Source organism: Theropithecus gelada, chromosome 7a (genome assembly GCF_003255815.1).
Source record: "Theropithecus gelada isolate Dixy chromosome 7a, Tgel_1.0, whole genome shotgun sequence".
In the NCBI taxonomy this organism is placed as follows: domain Eukaryota; kingdom Metazoa; phylum Chordata; class Mammalia; order Primates; family Cercopithecidae; genus Theropithecus; species Theropithecus gelada.
Window position 1 is genome coordinate 27,180,306 of NC_037674.1, and position 22,302 is coordinate 27,202,607.

The following is a 22,302-nucleotide window of genomic DNA, read 5'->3' on the forward strand; positions in this document are numbered from 1 at the left end:
GGATTGCTTGAGGCCAAAGAGTTCAAGACCAACCTGGCCGACATAACAAGACCCATCTCTTTAAAAGTGTGTGTGTGTGTGTAAAACTTGTTTCATATATTTTATCCATTTTAGTTGTTTCAGGCATGTAGGTAAATTCTGTCCTTATTACCCCATCTTGACATAAGATCCTCCAGATTAGGATTCAGTTGCTATTCTATTTCCCTGTTAGAGTATTAGCTCCCCAAAGTGAAGGATCTCTTGTTTTGTTTTCCTTGTGGTGTCTTTCTAGTTAATTGTCTAGGATACACAAACTCACTCACTAAACATTTGTTGACTAAGCATTTATTGGTGACCATATTGCAGCATCAAGCAGGTGTGGTGTGTGTCACTGTATCAAAACAAAAACGTCTTTCTAGGCTCTGTCCCCTCATCCTTTAGTTTGATTGGTTTGAGGTTTGTGTGCTGCTTGTCAAACAATATATCGCAAAGCCTCCTGGAGATTATAGTGGCATAGGGTCCTTCAATCTTTTCTGGAACAAGGCAGTTTATAAACAAACAGTAAAGTTAGCTAGGGCCTTTCAACTCTGTAGGAATGAAGTAACCAAGAGCCATCTCTGTTTCTTGTTACTATATTTTTTATATACTCAACAAGGGTGGGAGCTATGACTAAGATAATTCTTAACATTTGTTGCAGCTGTAACTTGCTATCAGAGCAAAAGAGATGAAGAGTAGTAAAGAAAGGTCCTGGCAATGGAATTCCTAACATGGATCACAGTATTTCTCACTGATTTTGTGACAATAACAAGGATCTTGGCACAGGATATTTCTTTTTCTTTTTTTTTCTTGGCACAAACATGGGTTTGGATAAATGCCATACATTTAAATTACTATTATATGAATTCTTATCTCAGTGTCTTCCATTTCCTTAGCTGCTGTTTTGTAGTTGCAAAAACATTACTAAACTGTTTTAACACTCTTAGCAACTAAGGGTCAGCTTTATTTTTGTTTTGTTTAACTTGGTGGCGGGGAATGTATCATTTCATACTTATCCGAGAGTTTTTTAATCTGATCTAATCATTGTTTATGTATTTATTTTTTTGAGACAGAGTCTCGCTCTGTCGCCCAGGCTGGAGCGCAGTGATGTGATCTCAACTCACTGCAAGCTCCATCTCCCAGGGTGACGCCATTCTCCTGCCTCAGCCTCCAGAGTAGCTGGGACTACAGGCGCCTGTATTTTTAGTAGAGATGGGGTTTCACTGTGTTAACCAGCATGGTCTCGATCTCCTGACCTCGTGATCTGCCTGCCTCTGCCTCCCAAAGTGCTGGGATTACAGGCGTGAGCCACCACGCCCGGCTATAAACAGAATCATACAATATGTATTTGTGGCGTCTTTCACTTAGCATAAGGTTTTGGAGTTTCATCTTATTACAGTGTGTGTCAGTACTTCATTCTTTTTTATGGCTGAGTAATATTTTATTGTATGGATACCACATTTTGTTTATCTGTTTCTCAGTTAATGGACATACAGGTTGTTGCCACTTTTTAGCTTTGTGAATATGCTGCTATGAACATTTTTATACAAGTTGTTGTATAGACATATGTCTTTATTTTTCTTGGGTATGTGCCTAGGAATAGAATTGCTGGATCATAAGGTAACGATTTTTTAACAAATTGAGAAGCTGCCAAACTGTTTTCCAAAGTGGCTGCAGTATTTTACCTTCTCACCAGTAATGTACCAGGGTTGAAATTTCTCCACATGCTTCAATACTTGTTGTCTGTTTTATTATAGCCATCTTAGTGGGTGTGAAGTAATATCACATTGTGGTTTTGATTTGGATTTCCCTAATAACTAATGATACTGAGTATTTTTTCATGTACTGTTAGACTACTGTATATTTGTTTGCTTTTTGGAAATGGGGTCTTGCTATGCATCCCAGGCTGGACTCGAACTTCTGGGCTCAACAATCCTCCTACCTCAACCGACCGAGTAGCTGAGATTACAAATGTGCACCACCATGCCCAGCTGTACATATTCTTTGTAGAAATGTCTCTTCAAATCCTCGCTTACTTTTAAACTGGGTTGTCCTTTTATTGTTGATTGGCAAGCATTCCTTATATATTCTGGATAAAACTTTCTTGCCAGATACATGGTTCAAAAAATGTTTCTCCTATTCAGCAGATTGTCTTTTCACTTTCTTGATGGTATAATTTGCCCCATAAAAGTTTTTAATTTTGATGTAGTACAATTTATCTATGTTTCTTTTGTTGCTTATACTTTGGGTGTCATATCTAAAAACCATTGCCTAACTCAAGGTCACGGAGATATAAATTTTTTTTTTTTGAAACAGAGTTTCGCTCTTGTTGCCCAGGCTGGAGTGCAGTGGCACTATCTTTGCTCACCGCAACCTCTGCCCCCTGGGTTCAAGCGATTCTCCTGCCTCAGCCTCCTGAGTAGCTAGTATTATAGGCATGCACCACCATGCCCAGCTAATTCTTTTGTATTTCTAGCAGAGATGGAGTTTCTCCATGTTGGTCAGTCTGGTCTTCAACTCCTGACCTTAGGGATCCGCCTGCCTCAGCCTGCCAAGGAGATATAATCTTATCTTTTTTCCTAAGAGTTTTATAGTTTAGCCCTTACATTTAGGTTTTTGTTTTTATTTTACTTATTTATTTTGAGTCAGAGTCTTGCTCTGTCGCCCAGGCTGGAGTAGAATGGCACGATCTCGGCTCACTGCAACCTCCGCCTCCCAAGTTCAGGCAATTCTCCTGCCTCAGCCTCCTGAGTAGCTGGGATTACAGGCGTGTGCTACCACACCTGGCTAGTTTTTGTATTTTTAGTAGAGGCAGGGTGTCACCTTGTTGGCCAGGCTGGTCTCGATCTCCTAACTTCAGGTGATCCGCCCGCCTCTGCCTCCCAAAGTGCTGGGATTATAGGCGTGAGCCACCATGTCCGTCCCATTTAGGTTTATAATCTATTTTGAGTATGGTGTGAGGTAAGGATTCAACTTTGCATATGAGGCCAAGAGTGGTGGCTCACATCTGTAATCCCAGCACTTTGGGAGACTGAGGCAGGTGGCTCATTTGAGGTCAGGAGTTTAAGACCTGCCTGACCAAGACCAACATGGCAAAACCCCATCTACTAGTAGTCCCAGCTACTTGGGAGGCTGAGGTATGAGAATCGCTTGAACCCAGGAGGCGGAGGTTGCATTGGACTGAGATTGCACCACTGCGCTCCAACCTGGGTAACCAAGTGAGAGACTCTCTCAAAAGAAAAAAAACAAAAACAAAAAACTTTGCATGTGACTGTGCAGTTGTCTTAGTACCATTTGTTGAAACACTGTTCTTTCTCCATTGAATTGTTTTGGTATTCCTGCAGAAAATCAACCATAAGTATAAGGGTTTATTTCTGGATTTTTGGTTCTATTCTGTTGATCTAAATGTCTTTCCTAGTGCACCAACACCGTTTTGATTATAGTAGCTTTGCATTAAATTTTGACACTGGGAAGTTTAAGTCTTACTTACAACTGTGTTCTTGGCTATTCTGGGTTTCCATATGAATTTTAGGATCAGTTTGTCACTTTCTATAAAAAAAACCAACTGAGATTTTGAAAGAGATTGTATAAATCTGTAAATTAATTTGCTGAGAGCCCCTTAGGTTTTGTATTCATAATACTAACTTAGGTCCTTCCTAGTTTATCCTTTCTTACAAAATTAATTTCTTTACTTCTACTTTTCTATAACTAAACTTCATATATATGCATTAAAAGATAACTTATTACAGTGTATTAGTGTTCAACTAACCTAGAAGAAAGTATGAAGTAATTACTTTTTGTATTTTAAAAAACAATATTGTACAAGCTAAATCGCTCTATAGCAAAAATTATGTAAAGAGATTAAAAAAAAAAAAAACAAAAAACCAGAATCCAATTTCCTTTTTTTGAGATGGAGTCTTACTCTGTCACCCAGGCTGGAGTGTCGTGGCGTGATCTCGGCTCACTGCACCCTCTGCCTCCTGGGTTCAAGTCATTCTCCTGCCTCAGTCTCCTGAGTAGCCGGGACTACAGGCGTGCACCACCACACCAGGCTAATTTTTGTATTTTTAGTGGAGACGGGGTTTTGCCATGTTGGCCAGGCTGGTCTTGAACTCCTGACCTGAGGTGATCCACCCACCTTGACCTCCCAAAGTGCCAAAGAGGAGTGCCAGAAGAGGTGCCACGCTATGTCAGAACTCTATGAAATCGAGCAAAATTCTGTATGACAGAAAAATTTTTCTAGGTCGTTGGGAGTTTTGTTTTGCCTTACTGATTTTTCTGCCGAGATTCATTTTGTATTTGTAAGCATTAGCAAAAATTTATGTATGGGGGAAATTAGATACGAATAATGCCTCTTAAGGAATGTGTATAAGGATTATAAAAAATAAGCATCTTAGATTTTTATAGTGCTTTAGATTCCATCAGTCCCTCAAATAAGACATGGGCAGCTATTTGATAGCTTGTGTAGTTTTTTTTTAAATTAGCAAGTAAAAATTGTGTTGTTTATGGTGTATAACTTTTTTTACATGTACACATTGTGGGATAGCTAAATTAAATTTGACATACATATTACCTCACATACTGATCATTTTTTGTGGCAAGTAGCTTGAGTAGTTTTGTTTAGTCAGTGAATACCATAATCCAGTTGCTCTCAACCTTGGCTGCTATGCATCAAAATCCCTAGAGAGCTTTAAAAAATTCAGCTGCCCATGCAGCATACAAGATTAACTAAACCAGCATCTCTGGAGTGGGGCTTGGACATGAGAATTTTTTAAAGCTCTCACAGTGAAGCCACTGTGCATATAACATTTAGAACTACTGCCATACACAGTTGAAAATACTGGTAGATTGAGCTAAGGAAAATGTAATTATCCTGAAATGGCAATTAAAATTATGCCCCCCTGAAATGTATGTCACTTTAGTTGTAATCTCAACCACTATGAAAAGTATGGAATTATCAGGACCTAATGATTTGGATTTCTCTTTACCTGTGAACCAATAATAAAAGATTATCCAGTCATCAGAATTCCAAAATTTGGTACTAAGATCAGTTATACATACCACCATATAGGTGGGCATTTGTTTGCGGGGGGGAAGTCTGTTGCTAAAAAAATCAAGTTTGTAAGCCGCCAGTTAATTGGAAAAAGCACTGAAGCCCTGGCCTTAAGAGTTTGACAACCTGTGTTCTAGTATTAGCTCTGCTGTGTGACTTTGAGCCCATGTATTTAAATTATACTTTATAAAATGGGGTCATTGGACTGAAGGTGATCACCAAATTGTTTATTCAGCAAATTGGATTGCCTATTGTGTTCTAGGCAAGGATGCAGGGATGAACAGAACATACAGCATCCCCTTGAAAAGCATGCAAAAGACAAACACATTGCACAATGTCTAAGTGTAGCTATGGTGAAATGTTCAGGGAATTGAGGGAATATAAAAGTACTTTAGTTGGTTTCAGTTTGGGACAGACACTATAGTTGCCCATTTAACAACCATTCACAGATGCTTGCTTTCCTAGCCACCCTTGCAGCTGGGGCATAGACCAAAGGAAAAATCTGCAGTGCAGGATTTCTTGTAAAAGTTGGCAGTTGAGGGTGGTCCAAGTGCAGTGGTGGTTACAGCTAATTGATCACAACCAGTTACAGATTTATTTGTTCCATTTCTACTCCCGCTGCTTCACTTGACTAGCCTTAAAAAAAGTTGGCAATTGAAAAAGAACTCCTTCCTGTTCTGGCTTTATTGTGTGGGGACAGAATACTTGGTGCTACAAAGGTCATCTTGAGACTGTGAAGGCCTAAGAACAAAGGCCTCCACACTGAGAATAGCCAAAGAGAAAAACAAAGGAACCTGGATCCTTGATGTCAACAGTGAGCTACTAAACCAACCCTAGAACCACCTTCCTGTGGGCTTATTAAGTGAGATAATAAAACTTCATGTTGTTTGAACCCTTATTGCTTTAAGAGTGGTCTGTGGATCAGCATCATCTGGAAGTCTGGTTAGAAATGCAGAATCTCAGGCCCTACTCAGACCTGCTGCATCAGCATCTGTACTTTAGTAAGATCCCTGGTGACTAACATGAACATCAGAGCTTTTGAAGCACCAGTTTAAACCAACTTTAATTGGGTATTCTGTTCTATGCAAGCTTAGTAACCCAAGTTGTGTGAGTACATCTTGTTTGGTCAGCTAGTGCTGCAGTTATAATTATTAGCATTTTTCCATTCCCTTCGTATTTTCAATCTTGCATAGAACATATGGTCATAAACATGATTTTCATATGATAAAGTCTTTAGGTTTCTAAAGTAACTAGTTTCTTGTTCATGTACATTGAGGCTTGGAGGAATAATGACTAAAAATTTCAGAGTGCCACTCAGGACGTAGAAATTTATTTGCAATCAGAATTTGAATTTCTAGAATCATAATTGTCTCTGCCATCCCCCATGTGACAGTAACAGTTTGTTGCTTAATAATAAGAAATTGGGGCCGGGCGCGGTGGCTCACACCTGTAATCCTAGCACTTTGGGAGGCCAAGGCGGGTGGATCACCTCAGGTCAGGAGTTCAAGACCAGCCTGGCCAACATGGCAAAACCCCGTCTTTACTAAAAATACAAAAATTAGCCGGGTGTGGTGGTGCACGCCTGTAGTCCCAGCTACTCAGGAGACTGAGGCAGGAGAATGACTTGAACCCAGGAGGCAGAGGTTGCAGTGAGCCAAGATCACGCCACAACACTCCAGCCTGGGTGACAGAGTGAGACTCCATCTCAAAAAAAAGGAAATTGGAATCTGGTTTTTTTGGGGGTTTTTTTTTTCAATCTCTTTAAAGTTTTATAGGTTTTTTTGTTTATTCCTTCATTTATTGATTGATTATTTGTAAAGCAACTCGCAATTACTCTAAAAAGAGCCCATTTTTATTTCCACAGATGAAAAGTTTCTCAGTTGACCTTTTCTTTCCAACTTTTACAGCCAAAATATTACACTGGAAACTTAAAAATCTATGTCAGAGATAAAACAAAATTACTGTTAATGTTAATCTTTTCCTTCAGGTTCAATTATACATACTTTGGTTACAAGGATAAAATGGTAATGAGTTAATAGCAGTAATAGTGGAATTAACAAAGTGCTTTATTTTACAGGGAAAATATTTATCCCCAAACAAAAACCTGTACAGACTTTTACAGAAGAAAAAGTGTCTCTTGATCCAGAATTAGAAGAAGCTTTGACAAGTGCTTCTGATACAGAATTGTGTGACCTCGCAGGTATCACCTAAAACAATTTAATTTGTGAATAAACGTGTGGTGGAGTGGGAAATACCAGCACATACCTATATACATGATACAGATGTTTTCTTTACCTAGCAAGTGCTGTTAAATCAGTAACCACATATTTGGCTTTATATTTTACACGATAAAGCTGACATAAAGAGTTTCATTTCTCTAAATACTCTCAATAGTGAAATGTTTATGTTAAGAGAATGTATTGTGTTGTTCGACACCTTTTCCCATGTTGTCATATTTGAAAGTCTTTCTAAAAATCTTTCATCAGCTGGTGCTCAGCTAGAAGCTGTCCCATCTGAACACTGAAAAAGAGTCTTCAGGGTCAACTGCTGACCTACTTTATCAGAAGACTGAGAGATGAGTAACTAGAAAGTAGATTGAAGCAGTCAGTTCTGAGCTATACTCACCACCTTCCCAACTTTTCTGAAGTGTATATGAAACACTCCAAACCTCTCTATTATTTTCATTATTGCCAATTTCTTATCTAGACCAGTATCTTCCCCTCCGTACCCATGTACGACCTACTTTCCTAGATAGAAAAGTGTGATGCATGGGGAGTTCTTCATACCAAATAACCCCAAGAACTATTAAGTTTGAATGTAGCACTGATGGTCCTTTGGGAAGGACCTTGGAAAGGGACAGGTCAAGGTGTGATGCCACAGCCAGAGCAGGAGTCTTTGCGTTGAGGGACTGAGGACTGACAGATCTGTAAATAGTACATTCATCAGAGTGGAATGAGCCAAGGACATCCTCTGACTTCTGCCTTATTTGTACACAAGGGCATCAAAAACTAAAACCAAATTTATTTTTCCTCCTGTCATATTTGAAGGGTGCTCATATTCTTACATACAAGAACCTAATACTTTAGTATTTTACTCTTAACTGGAGTCCAAATGCAAATTAATGACATGAGATTAACATACATTAAAATATGAAGGTTAAAAGTTGAAAATCTGCTTTTTGTCACATGATGTTCCTAGAAACCTTGTGAAATTAACGGCAAAAATAGATCCTTTCCATTTTCTCTCTTAGCCACCAGATGGAGCTAAGCATAGATTTACGTTCAGGATTAGGCTGCCTCCAACTCTGATTTTGGAAATGCCGGGAAATGTAAATTTAGAAATGTGGGGAAAAATAATAAGTATTGATGAGAATGAGATTGTAGGTGATTTTTAATCATTTTGTTCTTCTGTGTGTGTGTGATCTATAATTTATAGGAAAAGGTCCAGAGAATATTAAAATTATTGATAGAAATTTTTAGTTGTAAAACTCTTCATGTTTAAAACAATAAAAACTTTCTTTTTCTATATAGCAATTCTTGGGATGCACAATTTGATAACGAATACACAGTTCTGTAATATGATGGGAAGTAGTAATGGTGTTGACCAAGAACATTTTTCAGGTGAGTACTTAAAATGCTTTGTGAATTCTAATCGTTTATTAAATATATTTTGTTTTCGCCTTGTGTCAGCTTAAGTATTCACATACTAGATGTTATATATATGTACTTGAAACCTGATATTTCAATTTGGTGGTATTAACCAAGAAAGACATTGAAAATAGAGTATTAAATATTTTGTGCTTAATGGGTCAGCAAATGTAGTAAGAACCACTCTACCTCACTAAACAATAACTAAACAGTATTAAAGCTAGTCAAACTTGGTTTTGTTGACATTTTATTATCACTACTACTAATTTTCAAGAAATAGATAATAATACTTACAAAGAAATTACATTATAAAATCAGATTCAGGCGATACTACAAAACTATTCAACCCCTAAACCTTTCAGTCTGCTGTGAAGTATTATATAGCCTAAAGCAAAGCTTTTCAGAAATTCACTTATAGGGGCCAGGTGTGGTGGATCATGCCTGTAATTTCATTTTCTGAGGCTGAGGCAGGAGGATCGCTTGAGTCCAAGACTTCAAGACCAGCTTTGGAAATGTAGACCTCCATCTCTACAAAATTTTAAAAATTAGCTGGGCATGGTGGCACATGTCTCTAGTCTCAGCTACTTGGGAGACTGAGGGGAGGATGGCTTGAGCCCAGGAGATTGAGCCTTCAGTGAGCCGTGATCACACTACTGCACTCAAGCCTGGGCAATAGAGCAAGACCCTATCTCAAAAAACAGATAAAAAATTCATGTATAGGGTGTTCTTAAATTAGCAAGGTGATACATGCCTTTGTAGCACATTTAAACAATACATAAGTATTTATGGGAAGAAGTAAAAGTGTCTCTATCTGCAGCTGTCATGCCCTCTGCTTACCCAAACAGCACCCTGTTAAAACACTTTTGTATATACCCTACCAGACTTTTCACTGTTTGTACTAATGTATACATTGTTATACATAGTCTCTTGTTTTTTACAAAAAAAGATTATACTGTAAGTATTTATTGCAACTTAATTTTTCAGTAATAATTCTATTAGCTAATTTTTTTTCTTTTCTTTTATTTTTTTGGAAACAGTCTCCCTCTGTCACCCAGGCTGCATTACAGTGGCACCGTCGTGGCTCACTGCACCCTCTGCCTCTCAGGTTCAAGCACTTCTCCTGCCTCAGCCACCTGAGAATCTGAGATTACAGGTGCACGCCACCATGTCTGGCTAATTTTTTTTTTTTTTTTTTTTTTTTGTATTTTTAGTAGAGACGAGGTTTTGCCATGTTGGCCAGGCTGGTCTCAAACTCCTGACCTCTGGCGATCTGCCCACCTCAGCCTCCCAAAGTGCTGGGATTACAGGCGTGAGCCAACAATCCCTGGCCAACTAAATGTTTTTGAATGCTTACTGTGGGCCATGTTGCATGCACAGCTCTTGGACGTGGAGTACTCTCAGCCCTCAAAACAGTTCTATGAAATAGATATTATTATCTTTAATTTGCATGTGAGAAAGCTGAGATTTTAAAATAATTAAGTAACCTCAATATTTTACACAAAGTCAGTGGTAAGGATTTTAACCCGTGTTATATAGTGTATCACTTAGCAGTGGACCATGTTTTCTAGTCAATATGTATACATCTACCTCATTCAGACATGTGTATAACATTCCTTTTTACGATGTTTTGCAATTTGACCATCCCGCTTCTCATTTTTCAGTTTTTATTGTAGAAGTGTTCAAACATACATAAAAGAAGAGAGAATAATATATTATTACCCAGCTTCAGCTGTTTTTTAACATTTGCCAGCCTTGTTTTATTCATCTTCTGTCTCCCTCCCTAGCCCTTCTACTTTTTTTCCTGAAGTATTTTAAAGCAAACCCTGTTCATTTGTATTACATCACCTATAAATATTTCCATATGTGTGTCTCACAAATAAAGGCTTTTCTTTTAATGTAATCATGATGCCATCATCAAAGTTTAAAATTTACAGTATTTTCTTCATATCATGTAATACCCAGTCTGTGTCCAGATTTCCTCTATTCTCTCCAAAATGTCATTTCATTATTGACTCAAAAAAGGTTACACACTGCATTTGGTTGTTTGTCTTTTTAGTCTCCCTTAATTTCTTAACAGTTCTCCTCCCCAACCTCTTTCCTTTTTTTTTTTTTTTTTCTTTTTTCTTTTTTTTCATGCCATTTATTTTTTAAGAAACTGGGTTATTTTTCATAGAATTTTCCACATTCTGGATTTGGCTGATTTCAACCTTATGGTATCATTTTATGTTTTTCTATCACCTGTGTTTCCATAAACTTTTAGTTCTAGCGGCTTGATGAGGTGCAGGTGCAGGTCCCTTTTGGCAAGAATGCTTCATGGGTGGTGATTGAATCATATTAAGAACTTAGCTTATCAAATCTAATCCTTCCTCTTTGGGGGAATGAGATTGATCACAGGGTTCAAATGTAGGCAGCCTGATCCATCCTTTTTAAGTTTCCCATGAACCTTTTGCTTAATAATTCCTGCATCCCATTGACTGGATTCATTATTTCATTAAGGTGCAAGACTCTCGAGATTTCTTTCCCCATTCCACACATCCTGTGGTTTTATAAAATTAGAACTACTCAATTTTCCATTCAATGAGGAAGTTCTTCCCTAGCTGTCTTGAAGACTACCTTGCTGAACTCAAGTGAGAGGGAGCCCACTCTCTGTTGTTGAGCAGAGCTCCATTAGGAAGCTTTTCCTTGTCTTGAACCAAGTTCTGCTTCTTGGCAATCTATACTTGTTCTAACCCAGCCTTTCAGAACAGCACTAAATTTGTCTCTTTTCAGCTTCTACAGGATAAATCTGAAAACAGCTAGCATAACTTCTTTTAATATGTACTTCTCCAGACTAAATATATTCAGATTTTTCACCCTACCTCAGGAAAGTAATTTTCAAACCTTTATCTAAGTTGATCTCTTCAAGATGCTTTGTGTGTGTGTGTGATATTTGAAAGTAACAAGATACCCTTAATGGAATTTATTGGATAATCAGTGCACCCTGTCTCAAGATGAGTTTTGCTTCTAAAATCTAGAGGAAGGCAGGAAGGAAAAAAGCCAGATAGTAGTCCATTTTGAACCCAGTCAGTCTTTCCATGTCAATTGCTCTTACTCTTTTGTGGTCATTCACTAGTTTGTGAGCCTTTTGTGGTCTTTGACTTGAATGACCACAAAAAAGTAATGCTTTCCCCAGAAAATGTATCCATAAAAGTTTACCTGTTACAGTTGTTCATGGACCCCCACACACAGGCAGCAGAGCACAGTGATCTCTTGAAAGGGCTCAAGGATTTCAGGGCCTCTGTTGTTCACATCTGAAGCATCATATTCCTATCGTGTGGGTAGCTGAGGTAAAGATTAGGGAGTGAGAGTGAGGGAGGGCAGTAAATTTTGGAGACTCTGTCTCAGTAGCTCTTCCGTGTACCTTTACCTCCTCTCCCTCTCTGCTCCTTATTCCCACCCTCCTTCCTATTCCTTCTTTCTCACAGAAAGTTCTCCCTACTCTCCCACTGCAGAGTACTCCCCATGGGAGGAAGAGGTAATGTGCCCTCCCATCACCTTATTCTTCTCATTTAGGCTATATTTCTTTAAGTCTGTGATTCTTACTGCCTTTATGCCAATTATCAGTTAAATCTCAGAGAAATGATGAGATGCTAGATTTTATCATACTAGTACTTTATCTTAAATATTGCTAAAAACAAATGGCATCATCAACTTGTGCTATCAAATATATTTGAGTGGTAAAAATATCTTGTAATATACTAAGACAATGAAAATATTCATTTTTGAAGACTGATACATGGCAAATAAATTAAATATTGAATATGTTTGGTATTTATATTCAGTAAAATTTTATTTGGATGCCTTAAATGTGTGTCAAGGCCAGGCGCAGTGGCTCACGCCTGTAATCCCAGCACTTTGGGAGGCCAAGGCAGGCAGGTCACTTGAGGCCAGAAGTTCGAGACCACCCTGGCCAACATGATGAAACCCATCTCTACTAAAAATACAAAAATTAGCCAGGCATGGTGGCACACACCTGTAGTCCCAGGTACTCGGGAGGCTGAGGCAGGAGAGTCAGTTGAACGTGGCAGGAGGAGGTTGCAGTGAGCCAAGATCACGCCACTGCAGTCTAGCCTGGGCAACAGAGTGAGACTCCATCTCAAAAAAAAAAAAAAAAAAAATCATTTAAAAAAAATAAATAAATATGTGTCAACACATAAAGGATCTTTTCGGAATTGTGGGGCTGAAACTTTTAAATCTGTCCCCTTGAATAAATATGTGTGTATGAGAGAGAGAGAAAGAGATGTTACCAAGTGAATATCTGCATCCACTGTAATAGTATCAACTCCAGGCCGGGCGCGGTGGCCCACGCCTGTAATCCCAGCACTTTGGGAGGCTGAGGCGGGCGGATCACGAGGTCAGGAGATTGAGACCATGCTGGCCAACATGGTGAAACCCACAAAAAATACAAAAAATTATCCGGGGCCGGGCGCGGTGTCTCACGCGTGTAATCCCAGCACTTTGGGAGGCCAAGGCGGGCGGATCACGAGGTCAGGAAATCGAGACCATCCTGGCTAACAATGTGAAACCCCATCTGTACTAAAAATACAAAAAATTAGCGGGGTGTGGTGTCGGGCGCCTGTCTGTAGTCCCAGCCACCAGGCAGGCTGAGGCAGGAGAATGGCGTGAACCCGGAAGGCGGAGCTTGTGGTGAGCCGAGATCGCGCCACTGCACTCCAGCCTGGGCGACAGAGCGAGACTCCGTCTCAAAAAAAAAAAAAAAAAAATTATCTGGGCGTGGTAGTGGGCGCCTGTAGTCCCAGCTACTCGGGAGGCTGAGACAGGAGAATGGCGGGAACCCGGGAGGCGGAGCTTGCAGTGAGCCGAGATAGTGCCACTGCACTCCAGCCTGGGTGAAAGTGCGAGACTCCATCTCAAAAAAAAAAAGTATCAACTGCTGCTCTTTTCATTTATCACTGCAGATGTGGTCAAAGGTGAAAAGATTCTTCCAGTATTTGATGAGCCACCAAATCCAACCAACGTAGAAGAGAGTTTGAAGAGAATTAAAGAAAATGATGCTTATCTTGTTGAAGTTAATTTGAATAATATAAAGGTAAGTGTGCTAGTCAGAGTGGTTTTGTATTGCTTTGAGTCGGCTGAACCTAGGATGAGAGCTGGGCAGTTGATAAAATAGTCTAATTCTTTCTACTTTAAGGTAAAGTTTTTGCTCTTACCAGTATGCTAACATAGGTTTCTTCATATTTTAGATACTGAAGTGTTATGGTGTAGTATTTTCTCACTTGCTTTTTGAGAAATTTATCATCTAAAAATGTAAACCCTACAAACTGTCAGAATAAATCTCTCGGGTTTTCTAAATACTGACCGCTTCTAAGAACATTTAGCCTCTTGGGTCTTGCTTTTGTAAAATTTGGTTCCTTAGCTAGGTATGGTGGTGCATACTTGTAATCCCAGCTATCTGGGAGACTGAGGCTGGAGGATGGCCTGAACCCAAAAGTTTGAGACCAGCCTGGGCAACGTAGTGAGACCTGCCACCGCCCCATCTTAAAAAATAAAACCTGGTTTTTTTTGAGGTAAAATTTAAATATGGTAAAAATCTCCCTTTTAATGTACAGGTCTATGAATTTTGACAGGTGCATACAATTTCGTACAACCACCATTACACTCAAGATGTAGAATATATCTGTCACTGCAAAAGTTCTCTCATACCCCTTTGTAGTCATTCTCTGCCCCCCAGCTCTAGCCCCTGACAACCACTGACCTATTTTCTTTCCCTATCATTTTGCCTTCTCCAGAATGTCATATAAATGGAATCCTATAGTATGTAGCCTTTGGGGTCTGACTTCTTAGCATAATGCATTTGAGATTCATTCCTGGTGAGTGTGTCAGATACGCTGCAGTTTGTTTATCTGTTCATCAGTTGGTAGACATATGGGTTCCTTCCAGTTTGGGATGGTTATTAATACAGCCACTATATACTTTCACACACAGGTTTTTGTGTGAACATGCTTTAAATTCTCTTGAGTAATCACCTAGGAATAGGCTTTCTGGGATCTTACTTTGAGTTTTAAACAATGCAACTGTTCCCTGGAGTAAGGAAAGAAGAAATTAGGAGGGCATAGGGGTAATTAATCACCGAAGAGTAAACTCAGATTATCTAGATATTAGCCATTGTGTAAAAGCTTCATTATAAATTCCTTATTTTAAAACTTGATTTTTTTGAACTGGGGGACAAGGGGAGGAGAGCATCTGGAAATCACGAGCCTAGGGAAGAAAGCCTCTGTGCTCCTCTAGGGAGTAATCCTTCCTGTGAGTGGAGGAAGGAAAGCCTCAGAGAAAGCTTATATTCATAGTTGATTACTCACTTTTTTGTTTGTTTGTTTGTTTGTTTTTTGAGACGGAGTCTCGCTTTGCCGCCCAGGCTGGAGTGCAGTGGCTGAATCTCAGCTCATGGCAAGCTCCGCCTACCGGGTTTACGCCATTCTCCTGCCTCAGCCTCCCGAGTAGCTGGGACTACAGGTGCCTGCCACGTCGCCCCACTAGTTTTTTTGTAGTTTTTAGTGGAGACGGGGTTTCACCGTGTTAGCCAGGATGGTCTCGATCTCCTGACCTCGTGATCCGCCCGTCTCAGCCTCCCAAAGTGCTGGGATTACAGGCTTGAGCCACCGCGCCCGGCCTGTTTGTTTGTTTTTTTGTTTTTTTGAGACAGAGTCTCGCTCTGTTGCCCAGGCTGCGATCTTGACTCACTGCACCCTCTGCCCCGCCCCACGTTCAAGCGATTCTTGTGTCTCAGCCTTCTGAATACCTGGGATTACAGGCACCCACCATCACACCTGGCTAATTTTTGTATTTTTAGTAGAGATGGGGTTTCACCATGTTGGCCAGGCTGGTTTTGAACTCCTGACCTCAAGTGATTTGCCCACCCTGGCCTCCCTATATGCTGGGATTACAGGTGTGAGCCACTGCACCCGGCCTATTTTAATGTTTTTAATTTGGTCCCTGTGTATCCCTTTCTCTAAATAAACAGTAATGATCTGAAAATAACCAGGCTAAGGGGAATTGAAGTCTCAGATACTACTGAGAAAAACCAGCATCTTCAATACTTTATTTTCTCTCCTTCAAGTAGTGTAGGGTTAATCTCTCTTAGTACTTTGTAGCTTAAACTAAGTGACTGAGAACAGTCTGTCTGCCTCAGGAATCATACTCCATCAGAGATGGGCTCCTTCATCTCTCTCCTTGTAGAAAAGTAAATCCACTTTTATTTTCATATAAAAAGAATAATGAAGGCCGGGAGCGGTGACTCACGCCTGTGATCCCAGCACATTGGGAGGCCAAGGAGTGTGGATCACCCAAGGTCAGGAGTTCGGGACTAGCCTGACTAGCATAATGAAACCCCATCTCTACTGAAAATACAAAATTAGCCAGACCTGGTGGCACATGCCTGTAATCTCAGCTACTTGGGAGGCTGAGGCAGGAGAATTGCTTAAACCCCGGAGATGGAGGTTGCAGTGAGCTGAGATTGCGCCATTGCACTCCAGCCTGGGCAACAAGAGTGAAACTCCGTCTCAAAATAAATAAATAAATACATACATACATACAAAGAATAATGAAAGGTGAGAATAGTGAGAATTTTTTTAAATCTAAATGCTAGAGAAATGGTGTTATGTGCACTGCTCTAAGTCAGTAGTTTATGCAAATGCTCCATCATAAATAAGTCAGATAAATGTGGAGAAAACTGCATTATTTGTTTTCATTTGTAGACTAATTCTTACGAGTTTGTATAACTTCTGAATTTTAAAGCAAAAAAAAAAAAAATTTGATTAATGGAAACTAAATATAATGAAAATTGAAATGTAATGATGTTTTATATTATTGTCTTTCAAGAATATCCCAATTCCAACCCTAAAAGATTTTGCAAAGGCTTTGGAAACCAACACACATGTGAAATGTTTCAGTCTTGCAGCCACCCGGAGCAATGACCCTGTTGCTACTGTAAGTAAGCTACTTGAGAATATCAAAATTATGACATACCCAGGGTGTGTTACAGTGGTGATTTTTATGAACGAGATTTACCCCTTTATTTTATAGTTAATCTTTTAGCTCACGATGAGGCAGTATATTACTTACCACCTTTTTGTGTTTATTTTTTTCCTGTATTTCCTTCCTATGAATTTTTCCCCCTCCCAGCTTCCCCCTCCTTCCTATGAATTTTTTAAAACATAAATGGAATCATATAGTGTATGCTGTTCTGCAACTTGATTTTTTACTCTATGTTTTATCTTTAAAGTTTTGTTGTATCAATACATAGGGATCTACCACATTATTTTAACATCTTCAGAGGATTCCATTTATGGATCCTTAGTGGTGGATTTTTGTTAAATGCTTTTGCTGTGTCTCTTGAGATGATCATATGGTTTTTGTCCTTTATTCTGTCAATATGGTATATTGATTGACTTTTATATGTTGAACCAACCTTTCATTCCTGAGATAAATCCCACTTGGTCATGGTATAAACCTTTTGTTTCACTTGGCTTTGAGAATATCACTCACTCCATTGAGGGCTCCCCTTACCTCAGTGGACAGTCCTTCTCAAAGCCCTGAACTGGTTTCTCCACATCTCTTCAACTTCTAAATATTGGAACGGACCAGAACTTGGTCCTTCTTTTCTCAGTCTATATTGACTTCCTGGGTAATCTCAGAAATATATATATTATCTCCATATACTTGCTGATGCCTCCCGGTGTTGTTATCTACAGTTTGTATCTCTCTCCGGAATTCTGTATTCATGTTCAGCTACCTCCTCAGCAGCTTTACTTGGATGTCTAATTTACATCTTACATGTAAGTCCTTAACCAAACTCCTGACTTCCATCCTGTGCCTGCTTTTCTCTGCTCTTTTCTATCTTACTAAATGCAATTTCAATCTTTAATTGCTCAGGCAAAAAAAAAATTATAATGGAATAATTCTTGACATCCCTTTCTTGCAACCTTAAACATACCTTTAGCCCTATCTTCAAAATATTTCAGAATCCAACCACTTCTCACCATTTTCACAACTACCACCTTGACCCAAGCCACCATCTTTTCCCACCTGGATTATTGCAACAGCCTCCTAATTGAGTTACCTTCATCTATTTTACCTACCCCAAAATCAATTCTTTACATAGCACTAAGAGTGATTCTTTTAAACTTAAGTTAAATTATCTCATTCCTATTCGGAGAACCCTCTAGCAGCTTCCCATCTCATTAAGAGTAAAAATCAAAATCTTTCAGTGGCCTTATAAGGCTTCACATAAGTCAATCTCATCTCCTTTACTTGCCCTTTCTTTCATTCTACTCTAGCCATACAGCCTTCTTCAACATGCCATGTGGACTCCCAAATCAGGGCCCATACCTTTGTTCCTTCTGCTTTGAACTTTCTTCCTAAAATAATCCACATAACTTCACCTTATCACTTTGACTCTTTGCTCAAAAGTCACCTTCTAGGTGAGGCTTTTCCTGACCATGCTATATAAAATACCAACCCCACTTCCACCCCGAGTACTCCCCCTCTACCCTATTGTGCCTTTTTTCTTTTTACCCTCTAACATTGCACTTTGCTTACTTTTATTATCTGCGTCCCTCCCCAACTAGAAGGAACATTCTGCCAGGCAAGGACCAATATGTTTTATTTCTGAATCTCTAGAACAGTGCTAATCAAATAATAGACCATCAGTAATATTTGAATAAATGTATGGATAAGGGATTTGTTCCAGCTCACATAGCTAGTTGTTGCTAATAGAAAGGACAAGTATGTAGGTATCAGCCACAGTTTTTTGTAGTATCTCTACCCCTTATTGCCTTTCCTTTAACTTTAAGCTTGGTCTTACCCATATTTTCTGTAGTTTAAGCTTGCTTTTAATCCCCCTACGGGGCTGTTTTATATAAACTCATGATCGTTCTTCTTTGTTCTTTCTCTTTCCTTCCCCTCCTTCCTTCCCTTCTTCTCTCTCCTACCTCTCTGTCTCTTTCTCTTTCCTTCCCAGTCTCCCTCCTCTTTCTTTTTTCACTTGTAGGCTTCTGTTAATTAATCAATATGGTATTTATTAAGCACTGAGTCAAATGTCTAATACTGTGCCGTATCCTATGAGAAGTGAAACAGAAGCAGATTGAAGACATACTATTACTTGAGGAATTTAATATATCATTAGCCCCTTCTTCTCAATGGCCTTTGTGCTCTTCTGGTTCTGGTTATCTGTGTTCTTTTCTGGCCTTCTGCCTTGACCACTTTTTTGGCCCCTGCCTTGGAAATTAGTACATAATTTACCCTCATTTTGACTTCACATGGTCCAGCTACGGCAAGACCCAAATAAGAAAAGATGTTCCAGGGACATTGATGAAGTTGGTCTGACACAGAAACTGAAAGAGTGAGAGAGACAGAAGAAAGAAGCATGAAGTAGGGAATGAGGAGTAGAGAATGTCACCAACAGGGAATTACACGTGACCAAAAAATCTAAAGATTATGACAGGGTGCATATGAAAAATAGGTACAGGCCAGGTGCAGTAGCTCACAACTGTAATCCCAGCACTTTGGGAAGTCGAGGTGGGTGGATTGCTTGAACCCAGGAGTTTGAGACCAGCCTGGGCAACATGGTGAAACCCCATCTCTACAAAAAATACAAAAATTAGCCGGGCATGGTGGTGCACAACTGTAGTCTCAGCTACTCAGGAGGCAGAGGTGGGAGGATCAGTTGAGCCCAGGAGGCAGAGGTTGCAGTGAGCTGTGATCGTGCCACTGCACTCCAGCCTGGGTGACAGGGCAAGACCCTGCCTCAAAAAAAAAAAGAAAAGTAGATACAGTCATCCATGGGTTCAACCAACTTCAGATCAAAAATATTTGGGAAAAAAAATTCTATGGATTTCTAAAAGCAAAATCTGAATTTGCTGTATGCCAGATACTGTGTTGAATCCACAAAAATGAAATGATGTGTAGGCATTGTATTAGGTATATTAAGTAACCTAGAGATAATGAAAAGTATAAAGGAGGATGTGTGCAGGTTATATGCAAATACTATGCCATTTTATATAAGGCAGTTGAGCATCTGAAGATGTTGGTATCTGCAGGTGGTCCTGGAACGAATCCCCAATGAATACTGAGGGACAACTGTACCTGTGAGAGCTATGGGCTACTGTGTCAAACTGAAACAACTAATGACAAACATTAAGGCAGTTATGTTAATTAATATATTTGTTTATGACATGTACAATATGTAGTAGGTACTGTATCAAATTTTCATCTCTTAATATTTTCTTTAATTTCTAGGCTTTTGCAGAAATGCTGAAAGTGAACAAAACTTTGAAGAGCTTAAATGTGGAGTCCAACTTTATCACAGGAGTTGGGATTCTGGCACTGATTGATGCGTTAAGAGATAATGAAACCCTGGCAGAGCTCAAGATTGACAATCAGGTCAATGTTCTACAACAATAACGTCGAGGAAGCTACAGCCCACACTGCTATGTAGGGCTTGGCGACTCAGGATGGGAATGGGAGGTGGGCTGTCAGGGATCCCTGTTGAAAGATTCTGGGCTGAATGGAGAGCGGACATTTGGGGTATCTAGAATATTAGTGTATATAACAGTGTATACAATGTAAAGGTGTATACTCTCCCTAGATCATTTTAAGAGAATTTAGATGGCTATCTAGTTTGAACTGAGAGGACTTTTACCTGTGACCTAGTCCACCTTCCAATTTTTCAGCTCTGTGCTGGCAAGGTCCACATTGTAGGGTCTTTGTAAGTAAGAGGCAGAGAGATACATGTTAGCAATGTTTCCATCCAGATTAGCTATTAATTTTTTTATTTGAAAAAATAACTCCAGTTATTTGAAAAAATATTTGGTAAATGTCTCCTTCAGTCCTTCAAACAACTTTTGTAAACTATGAAGGTAGAAAAGAGGATTATATCTTAAAATTTAACCCAGTGCTTCTTAATCCATGTTTTTAATTTTTTATTGAGATATAATTACATACAGTAAAATTCACTTTTTTAAAATATACAGTTAAATGGTTTTTAGTATATTTGTGGAGTTTTACATCCATTACCACTAATTCCAGAACATTTTCATTACCCCACAAAGAAACCCCATACCCTTTAGCAGTCACTCCCCATTCACCCCTCTCACCAGGCTCTGGCAATCACTCACCCACTTTCTGTTTCTTAGGATTTGCCTATTCTGGACAGCTTGTATCTGGGGAATCAAACAATATGTGATCTTTTTGTGACTGGCTTCTTTCACCTAGCATAACGTTCTGGAGGTTCATCTGTATTGTAGCATACATCAGTACCTCATTCTTTTATGACTGAATAATATTCTATTCCATTTGGGGTGTGTCCACGTATGGGCCACTAGAAATAATACTGCTATGAACATTCATTACAAACTCTTACATGGACATAGATTTTCATTTCTCTATATAGCTAGGACTGTAATTGCTGGGTCACATGGTAACTCTATGTTTAACTTTTTGAGCAGCAGCCAAACAGTTTTCCACAGTAGCTGTACTATTTTACATTCCTCCCAGCAATGTCCTCATTTTTCCACATTCTTGCCAACACTTGTTGTTATCTATCTTTTTTATTATACTTATCCTAGTGGGTATGAAGTATATCTCATTGTAGTAATTCACACTTTTTTGATGTCTGTATGATCATATTACTGAACTTTAAAAAGTTTATTTTGTGTGTGTGCGTGTAAAGTTCCAGTGAGGCTGTGGTGATGATGGGGTCAGTGGGTGAAATCAGCTTCCTGTGACAAACATTTCTTAGCTTTAAGTGACCAGTTTTCTACAACAGGCAGTTTGTTCTCAGTTACAAATCAGTCCTTGGAACTACTGAACTATGTATATGTTGTAGGAATTGGGAACATTTTTTAAAGAGATCAAAGAATCAGCATGTGCCTGAATGTCTTAATTTACCTAGAAAAGTATTTTGATCTAGTTTATTAATATTGTTCTTTTTTTTCTAATTATTCCAGAGGCAGCAGTTGGGGACAGCTGTAGAATTGGAAATGGCCAAGATGCTTGAGGAAAATACAAATATCCTTAAATTTGGATATCAGTTTACACAGCAGGGACCACGAACCAGGGCAGCTAATGCTATAACAAAAAACAATGACTTAGGTAAGACATAGACAGTATCGATCGAGTTTCTGGGTTCTATCATAAGCTAATGTATTGAGGAAACTTCTTTCCCTCTTAAGAATAAATTCTAACAAAGAAGTTATTTGGCTTTTGTTTCTAAAATCTACATGGTCCTTTTTATACCGATTGAATTCTAGTTCAATTAAAGTGAGGGTGTTGTGATGATTGGGTCAATGGGTAAAGTCAGCTTCCTGTGACAAGCATATTTCGTAGTTGTAAGTAACCAGTTTTCTACAACAAACAATTTGTTCTCAGTTACAAATCAGTCCTTGGAGCTATTGAAACAAAGATTTCAACATTAAAGGAAAGTTTTTTGCCCTTTTAATCAAATAGACCCAGTAGAAATTCAGTTTTATATGATAGAATATGGAATATAGAAATATATAAAATAGAGAATAATTATATTTCTCACCCAGG

The 22,302-nt window shown here is 39.0% G+C and overlaps 1 protein-coding gene across 1 annotated transcript in view; it reads left to right on the forward strand.

The window, feature by feature from the left end:
- The window catches only part of TMOD3 (tropomodulin 3), a 79,221-nt gene that overhangs the window by 47,821 nt on the left and 9,098 nt on the right, over window positions 1-22,302 (forward strand). Inside the window, exons 4-9 of the mRNA XM_025390325.1 lie at window positions 7,146-7,268; window positions 8,599-8,688; window positions 13,674-13,804; window positions 16,594-16,701; window positions 20,011-20,154; window positions 21,720-21,864. Coding sequence (XP_025246110.1) covers window positions 7,146-7,268; window positions 8,599-8,688; window positions 13,674-13,804; window positions 16,594-16,701; window positions 20,011-20,154; window positions 21,720-21,864 — 741 coding nt within the window. The remainder of the gene's footprint in view (window positions 1-7,145; window positions 7,269-8,598; window positions 8,689-13,673; window positions 13,805-16,593; window positions 16,702-20,010; window positions 20,155-21,719; window positions 21,865-22,302) is intronic.